Source organism: Etheostoma spectabile, chromosome 15 (assembly GCF_008692095.1).
Source record: "Etheostoma spectabile isolate EspeVRDwgs_2016 chromosome 15, UIUC_Espe_1.0, whole genome shotgun sequence".
Lineage (NCBI taxonomy): Eukaryota > Metazoa > Chordata > Actinopteri > Perciformes > Percidae > Etheostoma > Etheostoma spectabile.
Window position 1 is genome coordinate 24,334,580 of NC_045747.1, and position 21,276 is coordinate 24,355,855.

Below are 21,276 nucleotides of genomic sequence, written 5' to 3' on the forward strand. Positions count from 1 at the left end.
GTGTTAGTGAGGGTTACATTATACAAGTGGGATAAGACGTGACTAGGTGCTCAGTACAGGGGAAAAGGTACAGAGGGACTCAACGTAGTAGCTGACCATTTTAATAAAATACCTGACCCTAAATGTTGCACAGGCCTTTAAACGCTCGGGATGTAATGGACGTTGAGTAAAGGATCACCTGGAAAGCTTTATTTAAAATACGTTTAACTCGAGCACGGTTCGCCTGTGACACGGTTTCCACGGGCCAAATGAAAGTGTTGTGTTCTAGGTCCTAAATAATATTAACGCTTGTGTTGTCCTAAGGTCAAATTTACCCAATGCCAAGTGTTTTAAATCTGAAATATGGATTTCTTTCAACCAAATTGCCCAAAAGTATCATGGATGAATCCATACAACATTCTTCAGGTAAAATTTATGATGACCTTCATTTAATTTTTGGAGTGTTTTATTTAATCTTATAGCCTTTTAATTGTTTTTTTTTTAGTGGTTTCCAAACAGTATTCGGACTAAACTTTGACATCTTCCCATCTGAGATCCACTCAACATCCTCTGATCTTAACTATCAGTCAAAATGATTCATAATTTCTGCCTTTTTAACTAAAAACTTATGTATGATTTGATATAAACGAGGTTTGTTGACCATGAATTCCAAGAACAAGTGTAAAAAACCTGTTATTAAACCAGCTCAGGTTATTAAAAAAGCGCCAAAAGCTGGAAAAAGTGACAAATAAATCAGAAAAAGTGACAAAAACATTGGAAAAGCACAAACAAAAATCTTAATTTTGACCTGGGAGGACAAGTTCATGGTTAACGGGAAGACAACACGAGGGTTAAAGGGCTCTTAAATGTTCCTACGTCCAATAAAATCTTTATGTATTCATTATTTTTTGGTGTTTTAGTCTTTCTATCAAGTCCAAATATAATTTGCTGTACATGTAGGCTACAAATCATTATACTCCGTGTCGCTTTCATACAGTTTTGATTGTATTTACTATGCAAGTACTTCTGTGACTCTGCATTTTGTAGTTTTATGTCTTGACAGAGGTCTTAGATTTCATTCATAAAGGTCTAAAGAAGTCTTACATTGGACTTGTTGAACCCTGAGTGAATGTGCAGAAACTGATAAAGTATTGTTTACGTTCTCTGGATATATTTGCCTGTCATTTTGGGCCCTTGCAGCTGATAAACGTGTTAATATGAATGTTGAAAATAAGACTGCAGCGATAATTTGTTGACTTGTAGTTGGATGAAAACTGTGTACATTAATGATGTTTCTATTTTACTGATGGATTAATGATGTCGGGAGATAACCTGAAAGCGAACAGCGAGCCAGGATGAAGAGCAACCAACAGGTTTATACCTGAGCAAGAATCTAGCTATATTTTGACCATAACTGCTGTTTTTGGTGCAACAATTGTGCCATTTTCTTTGTGTTTATGAAAATGTTAAAATAAAAATTAAGATGTATGCATGGTTTGGACGGTAGAAGAAGGCCAAGGCCAACAAAATCTGTCAACAGTGTAGTACAAATAAAAGAAAAGACAACAATAAACCGGATTTAAATTCCTTGTATTTGTCAAAGCTGATTCTGATTGGCATTTTGTCTTTCGAGTTTACTCATACTTTTGAAGTGCAGCCTTTATCTTTAGGTGTTGGAATGTAATGTTTATTTTTCGGATGTCACAAGGGCAACAAACACATCACACGTCGTTTAAAACTCCTCACTGTAGTAAACGGTAGAGATGCGTTCACGGGTCCGGACATCCCGCCCGTAAAGAACAATCCTTCCCTCCACATTCGCGCGTGTGTGTGTCAGGTGGGCGTGTTTCAGCTCAGCCATTGGACGAACGCTGTTCCCACTTCCTCCCCGGCTTCCGCTTTCTTTTCATACGCACGCCCAGCCACTGAATAATGATAATAACGATCAAGATGGCTACTACGGAATCCTCCTTGCGGTAGCTAACATCGGCTACATGGAAGCACCTGAAACGGCTATTTCCCACTGTTTACGTCCTTCGTAGGTGACGGGGGGCTCCGCCAGGGACGACACTAGATGGATTAAAACGGGCTGAAAGGAGATAAAAGTCACAGCGGACTCATTCTGAAGAAGATAGCTAGCTAGCAGAGTGAGCTAGCTAAGCTAGCTCTACTTGTCGACCGTCTCCAGGTTTAGCGAGCTGCCCCCTGTCGCGTGCCCAGCCGTTGGACGTAAGAGAGTTTAAAATAAATGGCAGAGCCGCCGAGGAAAGTGCCGTTCGTCACCATCTCGTCCTTCAGCACCTCGCCGCCCCCGAGCTCCGAGTCCGGCAAGAAGCGCCGCCGCGAAGACGAGGCCGTGGTCGTGGACCTCACTTTCGGGAAAGATGGAGGTGGAAGTGCCGCGGCGGTCGGGTCAGGAGTCGGTGGTGGAGGTGGAGGTGGAGGAGGCGGGTTGTTTGGGAACGTAAACCCGAAAGGAGGCGATGCAGAGACCGAGGACGGGAGACCAACCGTCCGCCTCAACCTCCCGCTAGCCGAGCCCAACGACCGGGGATCCTCCGAGTTCAACTACGGCGAGCTGGTGAACACAACTCTCACTCAGGTTGGTTCGTTAGAGGGGGGACACCATGACGGGAGCACGAGCGGCCTAACCTGGCATCACTTTGGCTTTGATGCCACTCCTAAATATGTTGTGCACAAGTGGTGTTAACAAGCCAGTGATTAACTACTGTTGTTGTTGTTGTTGTTATTATGCTCAATATTTATCTATTTATTTATTTATTATAACCCAGTCTGGACCGGTTAGGAGAAAGTAGAGTAGTGTGAGATTTAATGCCAAAGTAAGTTTTTCACTTGTGTTTGGTGCTTACAATAAACCATGTAAAAAAAAAGTGAATAAACAATAAAGCAAATAAATGCAACAGTCAAAAACATAAATATAGTAACAATAGAATGAGAATCAGCTTTATTTGCCAGGTATGAGGACACAGTAATTTGGCTTTGGGTCATCGTTGCTCACGATGTGCTTACACATACAAAACAAAACAAAACAAACAATAAGTACACACTTATATATATATATACACACTAATGTATACACACTCTTAACAGAAACAATATAGACAGGTTGAGGCAATAGTGCAATGAAGGGTGCAAAGCATGCAGGAGTAAATTACGATAGTTTATTATTTTAATTGTGGAGCAATTTCCTGGTTCTCCTTATCCATAAACAACATGAGCTCAAGGAGAGGGTTAACTTCTCCTGCTACAGACTTCCCACCGTGCTCAGAAAGAACAGAGGAGACACTTTGTTTCCCTCAATATGTCTCTGAAGTCAGAGAACTTCAACAATAGTGTAGAAATAATGCAAAAAAAAAACCACATGTAAAAGACTAACATGTGTACATTATAACTGTTTTAGGAAGGGAAAGAAGGCAGCATGGTTGTGCAAAAGTTCAGCTTTATGAACCTTTGTACTATGTAATATACTATGCCAATGGCCCGGGACAAAAGCCCAGGATGTGTGCTAATGTGCCGTGTAGGGACTATTTCTGGGAATTAAGAGTCCGCGCGGGGGGGGGGGGGGGGGGGGGGTCCCGGGACATGTTGACGGGTCCAGCTGCAGCCAGGAAGAAACTGTTGTTGTGGTGTGAGGTTTTGGTCGTGATGGACCACCGCAGTCTCCTGCCAAAGGGGAGGGGAGGGGAGAGCTGCCTGCCTTTATTTGTATAATTATAAATAATATATATTCAAAGAGCTTTACAATAAACACCAAAGAGCAGTTAAAAAAAAACAAAAACAGATAAAATACAAGAATAAAAGTTACAGTGCAGTGTAAGAAATGAACAATTTTTTATTTATTTTTAAAGGCAGCATAGGTCTTCAACCTTGATTTATGTTATATATGTGGAGCATAAAATATATGTGTACAAACTTTTGGTTCGGACTGTGGGGACAGAAAGCAGACGTTTGGTGAAGGTCCAGAACCGATAACATTAAGGTTACGGTTTGGAAAATTCACGATACACAACTCACACAACATAATACACATTTGGCTTGGATATAAAAGATTCTCAGAGAACGTCTGCTGTGAGTTGTACAAGCAAGAAGCAACCCTCAGATCATCTTAATAATTCACCAGGAAAATGTTGTTTACAGTAAGAATTAACCCCCCCAAAAATTGTCCTTTTTTACCTAAACACCCTTGGGGGAAAGGCTTGAAAAAAAGTGGTTTCGAATTTTCAATCGTTAACTGTCTTCCGAAAAGGTAGGGGGGTTTTAAATTTTAGAATGTTTTTTTTTAAACCCTGCTTCCCCCCCATTCATTTCCTTTCCCTTTTTGCCCCCCCCCCCCCCCCCCTGTAAAGCATCCCCAAATTTCCCCCGCCCCAAAAGGCCCTTCGCCCCCCCCCCCCCCAAACACCCCTTTGCGCGACACCGGGGCGAGGGAGGTAGAAGGGGGCCCAAGAATTTTGGAAAAAATAGGAATTTTACTCTAAAGATTGGTCTAGTATGTTTTTTTATTGTGTTTTTGTGTGTGGTGTGTGTGTGTGGTGGGTTTGTGGTGTGTGTGTGTGTGTGTGTGTTGGTTTTTTTAAAGTTCTGGGTTTTTCCCCCGCCCCTTTTGCAGGGGTGTCCCAAAGAAGGAAAAAAGGACAGGAGCAGGACTCTAGACATGGGGCTATGGTTCGATGAAAAGGGCCCCTTTCATAACAATTTCAAGGTGGATTCCCTTTTTTCCCCCAAAACACCAAAATCATATCTATTTTATTTTTTTTGATCAAGTTTACACTCACAGTTTTAGCCCTTTTTTTTTTCCCCAAACACACCAATGTAACAATCCAAACTAAACCAAAGTGTTTTTTAGAGATTGAAAACAGATACAAAAACGTTTACAGGGTTTTAAATTTTTAAAAAACACCATTTTTGTGTTGTACTACCTTTGCTGCAGCCCCTTTTTACCCGTGGGGTTTAGCTTTCTGATTTAAACAAATGAGACATTCATTCTTTCAATCTTTTTTGGGAAATTTGAGATAGTCCTAGGAAGGCTTACCAGTCAGAAACAAGTATAGGGGCCCGACTCCTAGGTAAGGGGCTACTACCCTCAGAGAAGTATGGGTCCCGCATACCTAGGGAAAGGGTACAGCCAGTAGGAGCAGAGTATAGGTCCTGCCGACCTAGGAAGGCCTACTAGCCAGTCAGAAGCAAGTATAGGGTCCTGACGTACCTAGTAAGGCTACAGCCATTTAAAGCAGTATGAGGGCCGACAAACCTAGTAAGGGAACTACCTAGAAAGCAGAGTATGAGGGGGGTACCCTGCATACCTAGGTAAGGAAGCCATCAAAACGATTTGAGGGGCCCCCACAGACCTAGGTAGATACTAGCCAGTCAGAAAGGTATGAGGGTCCTGCAGTACCCAGGGAAGGACTATAGCCATCAGGGCAGGTATGAGGGTCCTGACAGTACCTAGGTAAGGGCAATAGCCGTCGAACAGAGTAGAGGGCCCCCGACCGTAATGTAAGGACTACTAGCCTGAAGCAGTAGGGGGCCCGACCGTATGGTAAGGACTCTAGCCCGTCAGAAGCAGATATAGGGCGTACCCTGACAGTACCCAGGTAAAGGGCTACTAGCCAATCGAAGAGAGTTTAGGGGCCCGACCGTACCTAGGGAAGGACTATACCCCGTCAGAAGCAAAATTAAGGGGCCCTACTACCCTAGGTAGGACTACAGCCAGTCAGAAGCAATTATGAGGGCCCTGACAGACCTGGGTGGACTACTAGCCATCAAAGAATTAGGAGGGCGACCCTGACAGTACCTAGGTGGACTACTACCAAAAAACCAGTTTGAGGGCCCTAAACAGTACCTGGGTTTAAGGCACAGCCACCCGGGAAGCAGAAAAGGGGGTTTCCCTGAAATTACCGGGGAAAGGACTACTAGCCAGTAAAGGACAGAGTATGGGTCCTAACAGTACCTGGGAACAATAGCCTCAGAACAGAGTAGGGGGGCCCTGAAGTCCCCCTGGTAAGGCTACAGCCATTCAAAACCCGGAGTTGAGGCCCTGACGGGACCTGGGAAAAGGACAAACTACCAGCCCGAAGCAATTAGGGGGTCCTACAGTACCTAGGTAGGACTCTCCAGTCAAGCAGATTATGGGGGTCCTGCCAGTACCTAGGTAAACAAAATACCCAAATCAGGACAGAGTATGGGGCCTGACAGTACCTAGTAAGGACAAATAGCCGGGCAAGCAAGAATGGGGCCCCCTGACATACTAGGTAAACTACAAAGCCTTCCGAAACAAGGGGGGGGCCCCCTTCCCGTCCCTAGGAAAGGGAAACTACTAGCCACCCAGAAGCAAATAGGGCGTACCCTGCCCCCGACCTGGAGGCCAACTACCCTTCAAAGCAGATTTTTGGGGGCCCTGACAGAAACCTAGGTAAGGACACTACCATCAAAAGCAGGAAATTGGGGGTTCCTGACATACCTAGGAAAGGACTACTACCTTTCAGGAGCGGGATTATGGGGTCCGGCCCGTACCTGGGAAGGACAAATACCCATCAAAAAGCGGGTATGAGGCCCTGACAGAAACCTAGGGAAGGACTACTACCAGTCAGAAGCAGGTATGGGGCCCTAAACCGTACCTGGAAAAGGACTACTACCCTAAACAGAGTATGAGGGTCCGGGAAAAACCCTAGGTAAGGACTACTAGCCATAGGGGGCAGATATGGGGGTTCCTGACATACCTATTTAAGGACTACAAAAGCCAGTCAAACAGAGTATGGGGGCCCTGAAAGTACCTAGGAAAGGACACTACCGTCAGAAGCAGATATAAGGGCGTGCCAGCTACACTAGGCGAGCTTTAAATTTTTTGTGTGTTACAAAGTAAACGCCATTGTCTCGGAGAAAGGGGGCTGGCCCTCAATGAAGTTTTTAAAAAAAAAAATGTTTTTTCTGTTGGAGATGAACTCCCTTTGGGGGGAGGGTGGGGGGGACCTTTTTGTTTTTTTCCTTTTTTAAACCCCTAAAACCATGCAAAAAAAAAAGATATTACCCAAAAAAGAAAGGGGAAAAAACCCCCAAAAGCATTGAGCATACTTTAAATTTTTTTGGGAGACCCGGGAAAGCCTTTAAGTAAGAAATCCCTCATGTCAAAAAATTTGGGGAAAACAATTTTTTTTTTTTTTTTTTTTTAAAAAACCGTGGTAAAAGGTACCCCCACAGCCCGTGGTAGGAGAAAACTAACGGTAATTCTTCTTCTCTCCCGGCCGCAGTACGACGAGCTGGTGCCGGCCTCTCTCACCACGAAACACGGCGGCTTCTACATCAACACGGGCACCCTGCAGTTCAGACCGGCGTCCGACTCCGAGGGGGACAGCGCCGGCGCCGAGGACCACCGCTTCAAGGTAGGTTCCTGCTTCTCTGTAGTTGTTACACACAATAAATAATGAAATATATTAGGTTTCTGAAACCGAATGTTGTCATATCATTTTAATAAGTCACGTTTTTTTGTTTTTTTTTGGTAGAAGATGAAAGATGGCGAGGAACGGGTGATAAAGAAGCGTCGAAAAAAGCAAGATGGTGGAATTCTGGAGGACAAGAAACCCAGGAAGATCAGAGTACCAAAGACCGGGTGAGGGTTTTAATTTGTCTTCACTGTGTCCTCTTAGGGTTGGTTTGTTCCTGCCGATACATTAGCCCGGTCCTACCAGACTCTGGTCCATTAGCCCGGTCCTACCAGACTCTGGTCCATTAGCCCGGTCCTACCAGACTCTGGTCCATTAACCTGGTCCTACCAGACTCTGGTCCATTAGCCCGGTCCTACCAGACTCTGGTCCATTAGCCCGGTCCTACCAGACTCTGGTCCATTAGCCCGGTCCTACCAGACTCTGGTCCATTACTCTGGTCCTACCAGACTCTGGTCCATTACTCTGGTCCTACCAGACTCTGGTCCATTACCTTGGTCCTACCAGACTCTGGTCCATTACTCTGGTCCTACCAGACTCTGGTCCATTACTCTGGTCCTACCAGACTCTGGTCCATTACCTTGGTCCTACCAGACTCTGGTCCATTAACCTGGTCCTACCAGACTCTGGTCCATTACCCTGGTCCTACCAGACTCTGGTCCATTAACCTGGTCCTACCAGACTCTGGTCCATTAACCTGGTCCTACCAGACTCTGGTCCATTACCCTGGTCCTACCAGACTCTGGTCCATTAACCTGGTCCTACCAGACTCTGGTCCATTAACCTGGTCCTACCAGACTCTGGTCCATTACCCTCTTCCTACCAGACTCTGGTCCATTACCCTGGTCCTACCAGACTCTGGTCCATTACCCTGGTCCTACCAGACTCTGGTCCATTAACCTGGTCCTACCAGACTCTGGTCCATTAACCTGGTCCTACCAGACTCTGGTCCATTAACCTGGTCCTACCAGACTCTGGTCCATTAACCTGGTCCTACCAGACTCTGGTCCATTAACCTGGTCCTACCAGACTCTGGTCCATTAACCTGGTCCTACCAGACTCTGGTCCATTAACCTGGTCCTACCTACTTGATTCGACTCTACTCGCCTTTTTTGATTGTCCATTACAAAAAGTCCCTGGCATTTGCTAACAGGTCCTTTTTTTATTTTTATTTTTATTTTTATTTTTTAATTACCACTTACCAAAAGATGACGTAAAAATATGATGACTACTGATTGGTTGGAGAGGATTGTCACTAATCATTGTGTCGTCATTGCTAGAGACAGACGTGCTTAAAAACTTTAGCCAGCGGTGTTTTCTCTGCTGCCGCCAGCTTCTTTTGAAACTAAATTTGTCTTCTGGCTGTGGCATGCAACACAAAACAACACACCTTTGTGTGTGTGAAGGCCTTCATTCCTAAACTCAGTCCATGTTCTCTGTGCGAGTTAATTAAACGGTTTTCTATTTGTTGTGTCGTCTGCTCCGGCAGAGTTTCAGCGCTGAATGTCCATCGGCCGGAGAAGAAAAAGAGGAAGAAGCTGATGAAGGACTCCATCCACCTGGCCAACATGCTGCGCCGCTTCACCCGGGAGAAGGAAGAGATGCGCAAGAAGAACCTGGCTGGCGCCGGTCTGCCGCGCCCCGCCGGTCTGCCACGCCCCGCCGGTCTGCCTCGCCCCGCCGGTCTGCCTCGCCCCGCCGGTCTGCCTCGCCCCGCCGGTCTAACACGCCCCGCCGGTCTACCACGCCCCGCCGCCAAAATGCCCAACGCCAACAGCGCACTCCTCAACGCCCAGTCCAAGGCTGCTGGCAGCAACGAATGCAACATGGCCGACCTGGCCACCGACCCGGCTGTGATGTCACTGCTGGGCTCGGCCAATAACGACATGCTGCAGGACATGATGGGTGACCTGGACTTCGGGATGCTGGACTCTCCTCAGCCCTCCAGTCCTCTCCAGGGAGAGAACGGCGCCTTCGGGATGGGACACAAAGCGGGAGGCAGCCGAGCGTCCCAGGGCAACATGATAGCCCCCCCTCCACTGCCCAGCGGACTCCCAGCCCCGCTCACAAAGCGCATCGAAGACCTGAGAGCGGTACGGCCTTCGGTATTCCACTGTGTTAGATCACGACTGCAAGTAGTTTTTTTTCAATTCATTGATCAGCTGTTGGGTCTCTGGAGATGTCAGAACATGGTGCAGAGTTACAACCACCAGAGCCAGTCCCACGATGAGCTTTCCTTAGTATGAGCCATGTCTGAGTCTGTAGCTTTTAAGGAGGAGGGGGGGGGGGGGGGGGGGAGGGTGGAGGGCTGGGGTGTGGCCTTGACCAACTGCCACTTTGCTCATTTGAAAGCCATGATGTCTCTCTCTCATGGGAGGGGGGGGGGGGCAAATTCTCTGGGCGGTCAAAGCAGAGAAAGGGGAGGTAACCTTGCCCCTTCTGACCTCAGAGAGAATCTTAAATTAAGTGAATCTTGTAATTTTTCCAATTATTTCGGCATCATGAATGCAGCATATATCTGTATTCATGATACAAATCAAAATGTTCTTGTTCTAATGTGACTGTTGCGCACATTCCTTCAGACATGGGAACAGGATTAACGGATAGGTTGCCTAACCCGTCCGACACTTGTCTCTTGACACAGGCGTCCCGTCGTTTGATGCAGAAGGCAGGAAGAAGTTCTTCACACTGGACATGAACAACATCCTGCTGGAGTGAGTACCGTTCAGGTTTGATTTAAAAAAAAATAAAAATAAAAACTCGACTGACTGACTGACTGACTGACTTGACTGTGTGTGTGTGTGTGTGTGTGTGTTGTGTGTGTGTGTGTGTGTGTGTGGTGTGTGTGTGTGTGTGTGGTGTGTGTGTGTGTGTGTGTGTGTGTGGGGGTGTGTGTGTGTGTGTGGTGTGTGTGTGTGTGTGTGTGTGTGTGTGTGGTGTGTTGTGGTGTTGTGTGTGTGTGTGTGTGTGGTGTTTTGTGTGTGTGTGTGTGTGTGTGTGTGGCAGCATTGAGTTGCAGGTTCAGGAGCAGCCGGCAGAGGTGCGTTCAGTGGTCTACTCCCACCTGGAGGTCTTTGTGCCCTGCAATAAAGAAGCTCTGCTCAAACGGCTGAAGAAGCTCAGCCTCAACATACAGTGGGATGTTATTCGATGTTATTCTCAGACACAAGGACGGAGAAATGGTGCCACGTCAGAGCTAGGCCGCACTACAAATCCCACAGTACGGACAATAGGACAGTCGGCTCATAGGATATCACTTTTGGAAAGGTTTAAAAACATGATACATATGCAGTAGGGAATAAGTCATATTTACCCTTCATTATTTTGGTCAATATTGAAAACCTGTTTAATCAATACAAATACTCATTAACTTTAAGGAAGATGTTGCACTTATTGCCATAAGACATATCAGATATCAGTTTTGGAGAGGCTAAAGTCACAGGGGACTCGTAGTAAAGTGGCCAGAGAATAATTTTCCACTTTCGGTTTGATTTTCTTATGTAATGTGTTAGATGTGATGCTTGTTACCAGCTAGGTGCTTACGTTCCCAGTATTTTACAGGACATAAGCAGTAGTAAAAGCCAACGAGCTGGCAATTGAAAGAAGTCATTAACTGTGTTTGCAAGCACATCATATTCCAGTTTTTGCCATTATTCTTAAAAAAAGACAATATTAAGACTAAGCTGTTTACGTGGCTAATAAAAGTGAATATTCTACTGATATTCCTGTGTACTAGCCTAGAAATCTGGACGCATCCTAGTGGCAGCAAATTACATTTGGTCGGTCTAGTAACTCTCCGTTGGCTTGCGAGCTGGGAAAAACTAATTCTGGTCCGGCCAATCACATTGTGTATAGAGTCGGTGGGCGGGCTTAACGTAATGAGGGCGGAGTGAATTCCCTGCTACTTAAAAACAAAGAAGATGGCCGCTGCTGGTGAACAGCGATCTTTGGCCACGACTTTGGAAGACTTGGAGTAAAGATCTGAAGTCATTCTTAAAAAAGGAAGATGTGTTCGGAGGGTAAAGTTGAATCGATCAGCCAGCTTTGCTCTGGTTGGTTGTAGCGCTGTCCTATTGCGTGCAGAGTGAATTTGAAAGACAACCGTTTGTCCCGCCCCTCGGATTGAGCCCAGCCAATGGGGAGTTCCCAGACCCAACATCTGTATGATGTGGGTCTGGCTTGTCAGGCCACGCGGTGCAAAAATGGCAGACTTGTTGGACCATGGCAGACTTGTTGGACCGTGGCAGTCTTGTTGGCAGACTTGTTGGACCGTGGCAGACTTGTTGGACCGTGGCAGACTTGTTGGACCGTGGCAGACTTGTTGAACCGTGGCAGACTTGTTGGACCGTGGCAGACTTGTTGGACCGTGGCAGACTTGTTGGACCGTGGCAGACTTGTTGGACCGTGTGAGAACAAACCGGTTTGGGGAAATGCGATGTTGGGGCACTTCCAAAAACCTGTTATCCGACATCCAAGTCTTTCATAACGTTAAAAGTGGCCGTGTTTCTCCATCCGACCAGAGATGTGGGCTTCTCTTCTAGGCCTCGCATCTCTACCGCAGCCGTGCAAACTGTCAGCTGTTGTTGTGTCCAGCAACCATAGCAACGCACAGAGCTGACCGTGAGCCGTAAACGGACAAGGGGCCGTAAACTGTCGCAAACTGCTGCAAAAACCCTGATTGAGAGGCATATTCTGAATGCGCTGTATACATGTCCAAAGAATGCTTCTAAAACCGGAATAATACTTACATAATCTAACATGTCTTAATTGGAAGATGCTAAATTTGGGAAAAGGTCTTATTCAGAATAATAGTGGAATATTATTGTGTATGTAAACACACTCCATGTATCTTTGTCTGCTGGCTGTGTGCCTGTTTTCTGATTCTATATTTAGCATATGAGTGTGTGCCGTGTTGCATTTGTGTGTGTGTGTGTGTGTGTGATTCCTGACTGTGTTTATCCCCGTTGCCCAGGACGACCGGCTTCGAACCCCCCTGCTGAAGCTGAAGCTGGCCGTGTGCAGCGTGATGCCGGAGCAGATCGCTCGCTACAACATGGACTGCATCGCTAAAGTGGCAAAGTAAGGGACCGTCGTCAAGTCGGCCGTGGCCTCCAGTTCAGCGCAGTCGTCATGGCAACATGTTTCCATCCACGTCGATGAGGTGCTTTAATATATGATCATGTGTGTGTGTGTGTGTGTGTGTGTGTTCGCAGGCAGCAGTCCGGGGAGGCGGAGAAGAACGGGTCGGAGGACGATGACGAGGAGAAGCCGGGGAGGAGGGTGATGGGCCCCCGGAAGAAGTTTGTCTGGGACGACAAACTCAGGTCAGTCTCCGGGGAAACGGAGGTTAATTTAACGTGCGATTAAATATACGTCATTTATTGTCATTTACCTTTTAATTTGCAACATAGACACCACCCAACCAGACAAAAATCAAGAAAAGCTGACTGCCTAACTGCGATATTCAACTCAGTAACAAAGTAGATATCCAGAAACTGTTTGTATGACATCTTTTCAGATGTCACATTATGACTTTATTTTTAAGGTTTCAGGGTACACCACATACACATGTAGGTCCCTCTCACTCCCTCTTCTTCACTTTTGCTTTTTTTGCTTTTACCGGGGGGGGGTTGGCTGGCTGGCTGGCTGGTTGGCTGGCTGGCTGGCTGGCTGGCTGGCTGGCTGGCTGGCTATCTTAATATCAAAGGCCAAAGGAACTTTATCAGGATGCACAGTATCCTGATCCATGTAATAACTAGCCTTTAAAAATAAAAATCTACCTCTATGGGAATTTAACAATTTTGGGTGTTTATACCCATGCCCCCTGTATTTTAAAGAAGAACATTTGTTTATTTATTTAGGATGCATTATTCAAAGAATACTAACAATTAACCGCCCCGCTGATGAGTTTTCTTCTTGTTGTGATGGAGTATTTCTGATTTTGTGTGTGTGTGTGTGTGTGTGTGTGTGTGTGTGTGTGTGTGTGTGTGTGTGTGTGTGTGTGTGTGTGTGTGTGTGTGTGTGTGTGTGTGTGTGTGTGTGTGTGTGTGTGTGTGTGTGGTGTGTGTGTGTGTGTGTGTGTGTGTGTGTGTGTGTGTGTGTGTGTGTGTGTGTGTGGTGTGTGTGTGTGTGTGTGTGTGTGTGTGTGTGTGTGTGTTTCCAGGTTACTGCTCTGCAACCTGGTGCGGGTGAAGCTGGGCTGCTACGAGCTGGAGAACTCGGGAGCGCTGTCTCGGGAAGAATACCTCAAAGCCTTCATGGAGGCGGAAGTGAAACCTCTTTGGCCCAAAGGCTGGATGCAGACCAGGTGTGTGTCCCGCTCACAGTGTTGTAATGTAACGACGTACGAGTACTTCACTGCCGCACTAATGTGGAATTTACAGGTATCTGTATGTTTCCGGAAACCTTTCCTTTTACTCCACTCCATTCCCCTCTATAAGCATCTTGTGCTGCGTTCCAGGCACCGTTTCTAGCCCGTAAGTTACGACTTCAAGTCACGACTTACCACGTGGTAGCGTTTCAGGCAAAGTCGCTGTCACTGCCCGATGTGAGGCGAGTGCAGATGTGAGTCGCGCATGCTCAGATTTAAACGTTTCACGGCATAACGTGTCACACTGAAATTTGTGAAATCCATGAAATGATCAACTTTTTTCGTTAAAAACAATAACAGAAGATGGGAATCATTTCAAAAACGTTTTAGCTATCTATGGTTGTTTGGTTGCTAACGTTAGCTCAAAACACCATTCAACTGACAGCCTTTGTTGTGTTTGATGCTAACTTGTAGCTAAGCTAGCAGTGAACCAACTTGGTTAAGTAGGTCCATTTTTACTGTGTTGACATTACAGAAGTCTCTCGTTAGCATCTTGTATGCTACTTGTCGCAAAGTGACGCATGCGCGGCTCAAATCCGCACTCGGCTCACATCGGGGAGTGACGGTCACCACAGACCCTTCTAGCTAGCGTTAGCGTTAGCTAGCAGCTACGTAACGTTGACGTTAGCTACCTCTAGCTGATTCTAACGATTTCCAGTCTGCGACATATTTTAGGATTCATTTAATAAACATAACCTGTAGTCGTACACAATCGTATGTGTTTTGTTTTGATTACAATGTGCGGAATTACTTTACGTTGCCTATTTATTTATGTTTCTGTTAATCCCCGGCGTCTGTACGGCATCAACGGGTCGCCATTGTTTTATACAAGACTGCTTGCTAAGATTGTTTTAGTTTCAGAGCGGTTTTTGCTCTTTCTCACAAGCTGAGTAGTTAATTCAATCTGCATCCATCTTTCTTGTATTGATCTGAGGGTTTTCCATTAAAAGGCAGCACCAAAGTCGAATGAATGTTAAATCAATGTGAGCATCAAAACTTCATCAAAAATGGTTCCAAATGATGTCAAATTACATTTTTCTTGACCCCCTTAACCCAGTGCTTCTCAATTATTTTCTGTAGAAAACTATTCGCGCCCCCCCCCCCCTCCCCACCGTGACTATCCATCTCTGCATAACATTTGGCAATATTCAGCACGTTTTCGCTGAAAAAACTCTAGCGGCTAATCGGCGTGATTGGGGTGTAACGTATTTAAGTGACGCGCTAATTTATTTGGCTTCATGCTGTCCGCTGCGAGCATTTTTAAACACAGCACACACACCGCACACACACCGCACACACACCACACACACACAGCACACACACAGCACACACACCACACACACACACCGCACACACAGCACACAGCACACACACCACACACACAGCACACACACAGCACACACCACACACACACAGCACACACCACACACACAGCACACACACCGGTCTTTCCTCTTCTCCAACTGTAGTCACAGTGAAGCCAAGCGCTAAATACGCTTTGTCGTATTTCCTCGTCTTAGCTTTCCGGTGACTTTTGTCTCATTATCTTGGTCTCTCTCCGGTTCTCTTTTCATCCCTGTTAAAAACTTTTTCATGTCGGGGGTTGTTACGTCGAATGACGGAGGCTACAGACAGGACGCAGCCGGAGCTTTCTGTTGACTCAACACCGCTAACCAAGGCAAACCTGTTGTCTTGTAAGTCGTAAAATGTTGCTCTGTCGCAAACGTGACAGAAGTAACTAGTGGATGCGCAATTACACTTTATACTAGTAGGGCCCCAAAAAAAAAAAGCCTGTTCCCCAGGTATCGCACCGCGCCCCCCCAGGTATCGCACCGCGCCCCCCCCAGGTATCGCACCGCGTCCCCCCAGGTATCGCACCGCCCCCCCAGGTATCGCACCGCGCCCCCCCAGGTATCGCACCGCCCCCCCCAGGTATCGCACCGCGTCCCACTATTTGAGAAGCACTGCCTTAACCCAAGACCTCTGTCTCTGGATGTTTCCGACGTGTTTGTTTCTGTTCCCAGGATGCTGTTCAAAGAGAGCACCGTAGCTCATGGTCACATCCGGTGAGTCGCGTGTGTTTTTACTGACCGATATCTTCAGATCTAACTCTCGCCAAACCTGTTCTCACTCGCTTGTGTTGTTGTTGTTGTTTTGTTGTTGCTCCAGAGCGAAGAGGAAGATGGTCACTACTCCCAAGGCCAAGCCAAAGGTGAGCATTAACTTCTATATCGGCCCTAAAATGTTTTTTTGATAAAGATGCAGCTGTATTGTTGTTACGCGTATCGCCGACATTCATCTAACGCTGATCTCGAACTTTACAAACTTAAAAGCTGCCGTCGAACTGCACATTAAAGGACCGGTTCACCTTTTCTCTGTCTTCCCCCTGAGGTTTTTGTAAAAAAAAATTAATGTTTGTCGACTTTTCCTGAGACTTTTGAAATGTTTGTGTTTTTTTTTCCCCCCCCCAAATCTTTTTTTTTTTTTACCTTTCAATTTTTTGGTATTTTTCTCACTTTGTTCGGCATTTTTTTCACTTTTTTTTTACATTTGTCACACAGACGCTCTTTTTATCAATAATTATTTTCTCCAAAAACACCCAAATTCAATGAAAGTAGTGACCTGATTATTTATGTAACATGTGAGGAGCGTTACATTTTTGGGACAATTTGTTTGAAAGAAACCCAAATTTCTGATATAGAAACCTTTTGGAAAGGGGGTCCAATTTGACCCGAAGACACCAGGAGGGTTAAACTTAAAAGTTTTAAATCTACATATGAAATGTTTTTAGTAATGTGAACCTATCCTTTAATATGACATAGAAATGTTAAAGACATTTAGGGTAAATGTTGTTTTTCTGTTCTTCAGGAGGCGGTGTGGGTTCAGCGGTCCGTTCCCTTAGCGGGCGCCACCCCCCCCCCTGCTGCCCAGGTTGCCAAGCGACCGCCTCAGTCGCCGTCTGAGCCCATATGTCTGGATTCCCTCGACGAGGACCTAACCGCTCCCTCCCTGGACTCCATCTCCAAGGCCCTGGCCATCCTCGGCAACGCAGCCAAGGGCCTGGCGCACGGAGGAAACAGCCCCCCGTCCCCGGACGGACCCAAGACCGCGTCCAAGCCGTCTTCGCTCCACGCCTCGCCGCTCATCCAGCAGCAGAAACACAACTCTGTCGGCAGCCCCGGCTCCAACGCACCTCACTACGTCTCTACCTCTTCGTCCCCCTCCACCCCTCTGTCCCGGCCCCTCTGCGTCATGGCCGCTCCTCTGCCCTCGGTCAGGGTGGACGGGATGGGCGTCGTTAAGGGCGCCGTGCAGGCGCACAGACACTCGGTGCTGAACGCTCAGAGAACTCTGGCCGTGGTCAAGGCCAACATGCCGGCCTCGGCGCCGCCGCCGGCTAAACAGCGTCCACCGCCCACTGCGTCTCCGCTCGTGGCCCCCGGGTCAAAGACGGGGGTCTCCGCGCCCTCGTCCGGCCTCCTCAAAGGCAGCAATAACAAATCCAACAGCGGCGACACGATAATCATCACGTCGTCGCCTCAGTCTCGGCCACACGCCCTCATCTCCCCCCCACACATGAGCCCCAAAACCTTCCAGACGCCGCGCCCGCCCCACACTCCGCAGAGCAAAGCCTCGCCCTCCCCCCTCTCTCAGACGCACGCCGGCGTTCAGCCCCAGCCGCAGTCTAACTTCATCACCCCCATGCATGCCACGCTCACCAAGTCCACCCACAGCAGCATCCCGCCCATCGTCAAACTCACGTCCCGGCCCCTGAACCCCGCTGTGATCACCACCACCGCGGCCTCCCCCTCCGTCTCCCAAAGCCCCCGGTCTCAGGCAACCCCCCTACTCCACCAGTACTCTCCCAAAAGCCCAGCAGGCTTCCGCCTGCCGTTCTCAGGTGCCCAAGGAGGAGCGACCAAGCCGGGGCAGGGCAGCTACACCCTGTCAGGCAGCCAGAAGACTCCCAACAGCAACAACAGCACCACCAACACTAGCCTTATTAACACCATATCCATAAGCAAGCATTCAGGATCCAGTGCCTCCCCCACGATATCCTCCGCCAACGCAGGCCAGCGTCAGAGGACGGGGGGCGGGACATCTCAGGGGGCCAAGCCAGTTGCGTCTGTCCTATCGTCATCTGTCTCTCCTCAGTTGCCACAGGTTTGTACTGTCGGTAGATTACTAACCCGCGTCCTTTTGTCCTAATGAAACACACACGTTTAAGCACACTTCACAGGCTCTGTAGTTACGGGATCGTTCCCTACTCTTGCCCTAGTCTCCCATTGCCAGATCTATCTCCACAGCGCTGCGGAGGAAGGTCTGGCTACACCACAGATGCATTCTGGTATAGGAGAAAAACACTCTGGGTTGTTTGCGTTTCTTTAAACCAATCACAATCTCCTTGGGTGGCGCTGAATAGTCTCAGGAAGGAAGTTGTTTTTGGTTGAAAATTCGCATCCCAGCAAAAGAAAACCTACATCCAATATTAAATGAAATTAACTGTTCACACAATATAGTAATGTGAGATATTTAAATCAGCTGATACATGGTTAAACCTCATTATCTCTTACCAGTGTATCTCCATGTGTACTTCGTCTGCAGCAATCCCACCAACCGGTCCCAAAAGGTCCCAGTTAGAGAGGAAACACCCTCAGCATATTCTTTTTAAATCTGTACAATCGTTCTCCAATAAAACCATGCAGGCCGGCCTTGATGCACAATCCAAATTTTCTTTAAAACATGCCACTAGCTCGAAGTTATTGTTATTTACCGAAGAGGATTTTGTTAACTGCTCGACACACAGAGAGCGGCTTTATCCTTTATACTCGGGTTGTTCCTCTCTACTTTTGCCCTAATCAATCAATCAATCAATCAGAATGTATTTAAATAGCACTTTACAGCATCCAGCTGTTATCCAAAGTGCTTCACATCAGAAACCAAGAGTAAAAACGCATGTTATACAATAGAAAGAGTGAACATAGAAAACAGAACAGGTTACAAAGAAACAGGAGAATGAAGTTGTCACACCTCTGCTACGTATTAAAAGCCAGACTCAACACATACATTTTGAGTTTGGTCCTAAAAAGAGCCACATCTGTAATAATGAGTCTCGGGGCAGCAAATGCAAAAGTTTCTCGTTTATACCTGGACCTTGGGACTTCTAAAACGCGCTGATAATCAGTCCCTGTAGTTTCACATTGTGGTATTGTGCTGCTTGTAGTTTAGGGAATATCGGAGTACTGCTGAGTAGGAACGTTGTACTGGGATTTGGATGAACTGTAACTATGGGAACGAGTTGGAAAATCCTGACCAAACTGTCTGATTCCCGCTTGTTAAATGGGAACATTTTCTAGTCTCTTCTCTCTTCTGTGACAGTAAACTGAATCTCTTTGAGTTGGGGACAAAACGAGACATTGGTCAGAGACAAAAAAAAAAAAAAAATGAGAAAGGGTTGAGATGCGTGACCAATGAATGAGCTCTGATCCTGGTTCCTGTGTTCTGCCCAGGTCTCCACGGCGGGCGGCGGGGGCCTGCTGGGCTCAGCCTCGCCTCTTCCCCTGGGGTTCGGGATGCTGGGGGGCCTGGTGCCCGTGTCCCTGCCCTTCCAGTTCCCCCCGCTGCTGAACCTGCCCCCGCTCGGCACGGCCGGCTCCAGCACGGCAGCCGGCGGCTCGGCAGCCAATAGCAACGCGGCGTTCTCCACCCTGACGCAGAGTGAGTGACGCACACAGACACGGACACACTCCCCACACCGCACAACACACACACACACTCAGAACTGGTGTCGGGTGCTAAATATAATCTAATATTAGTTTAAGTGACATATACATATTCTTTTACACATTAGGCAGATTGCCTTGCTGTTGTCTTTGTTTTTTCCTGTGTGTGTGGGTGTGTGTGTGTGTGTGTGTGTGTGTGTGTGTGTGTGTGTGGTGTGTGTGTGTGTGTGGTGTGGTGTGTGGTGTGTGTGTGTGTGTGTGTGTGTGTGTGTGTGTGTGTGTGTGTGTGTGATGACATCATGTGTTTTATCCCCATATTGTGTGTCAGATGTAAGCTTGTGATTTTTTTTTTTAACTTCGTTTGACATTATTCCAATTTGTGTGCTTCATTTCCCCTTTCCTTAATTGCCCCCCCTCCCCCTCCGCACTTATACCAAAACGATGCCAATGCTGCATTTGTTTCTTCCCCCCCCCCCCCCCCCCCCCCCCCCCCACCTGTCCTCAATCTCCTGTCTCCGTCCCCTCCCTGTGATTGGCTGTCACTACCACTCCTCCACTCTATGCCATCCCCTGCTCTCCCTTCCTCTCCTCCCTGTTTTGCGTTCATCTCTCCTACCTCCCAGTTTCTTGTTTTCCGGTCCTGTCTCCTCAGATCTGTATAAGAGTCTCCATCAGGGTCATCCAGTGCTCTGCCTCCTCACTTGCCAGCTCGCTTTCCCAGGTAAAATCTGCTCTCACCCTCCCCCCCCCCCCCCCCCAATCTTACTCTTCCCATCCTAGCTTGCTCATTTTTTTTACCATTCCTCCCCACCCTTCCTTTTCTCTGTCAATGTGTTTTTGGTCTCGGGTTGTTCTGTTCCCTGCTTGTCTGTTGTGGCAGCATGCTTTTTTTTTTTATGTACTCATTTTATGTGTTGTCAAATCACGGTTGAAGTTTTTTCTTTTATCTTTCACTGACATTTCAAACTGCTATCCTTATTCCGTGTCCAGATGTCAGTCAAAGCCAGGCAGGAGACGCTAAGAGGAAGACTCTATGATGCAGCTGGACTCCCAATGCCCGGGGGGGGACGCTGTCCAATGAAATGACCTTGTGTCCGGACAAATCATGGACAGACCACTCGTAGCAGCGGTCTGAAAGGAGGACTGGGTTACACTTGATCTGAACAAAAGGATCAGCTCAAGTTTTCATGAATACCGCAGTTGAATATAACTTTTTTAAAGGATTTCATAACTTTTAAATACTATTCTTCATAAAATTGGTAATGAAATAATGATGACGAATATAGTTTGGTGATGTTTACAACATAGACCTATATCACTGTGGACAGGGACGTGTGTGTGTGCGTGTGTGCGCGTGTGCGTGCATGGTCAGTGTGTCCATTTGGTGCTGTTTCTTTCATAATGTAATTATCACTGATACCTGTAAGAAATGTAAACTGAATAGAATGAGCTTTTTTCTTCTTCTTCAATGAGAGCTGTACACTTTTTATTGTACTTGAATTCGTTTGTTCCTGTATAGAACTCAAACTTTTAATTAAAATCTTTCCCTTCAAAATAAAGTCCTTTGATGCAAGTATTTAAAAACCATGTTTCCTCTGAAGACATGAGGCTGAAAGGGATCGTTAGGATCTTGGGACGTGTGGTTGTATGAACTGCTTCTCCATTGTCCGAGCGTCAGCTGCAGTAGACGGCGGTCGCCCGTTTGGAGAATCAGGCAGGCGTATCGACTCGACCCCAAAAAAAG

The 21,276-nt window shown here is 47.0% G+C and overlaps 1 protein-coding gene and 1 long non-coding RNA gene across 2 annotated transcripts; both read left to right on the forward strand.

Annotated features, from left to right (window-relative positions):
* Positions 1-4,610: 4,610 nt before the first annotated feature.
* LOC116702829 (ubinuclein-2-like) lies at positions 4,611-21,085 on the forward strand. The gene is given in 16 exon segments (XM_032537312.1): positions 4,611-4,697; positions 7,245-7,379; positions 7,500-7,606; positions 8,929-9,532; positions 10,084-10,090; positions 10,093-10,153; positions 10,446-10,575; positions 12,412-12,518; positions 12,653-12,763; positions 13,603-13,746; positions 15,834-15,875; positions 15,979-16,021; positions 16,678-17,973; positions 19,320-19,527; positions 20,185-20,253; positions 20,523-21,085. Coding segments are annotated over 16 exon segments (3,138 nt in total). The 5' UTR covers positions 4,611-4,670; the 3' UTR covers positions 20,570-21,085.
* On the forward strand, positions 5,503-6,822 carry LOC116702847 (uncharacterized). Its single transcript, XR_004335269.1, has 3 exons — positions 5,503-5,594; positions 6,570-6,596; positions 6,752-6,822. It is a non-coding gene; the product is annotated as an uncharacterized LOC116702847 (long non-coding RNA).
* Positions 21,086-21,276: the final 191 nt, after the last annotated feature.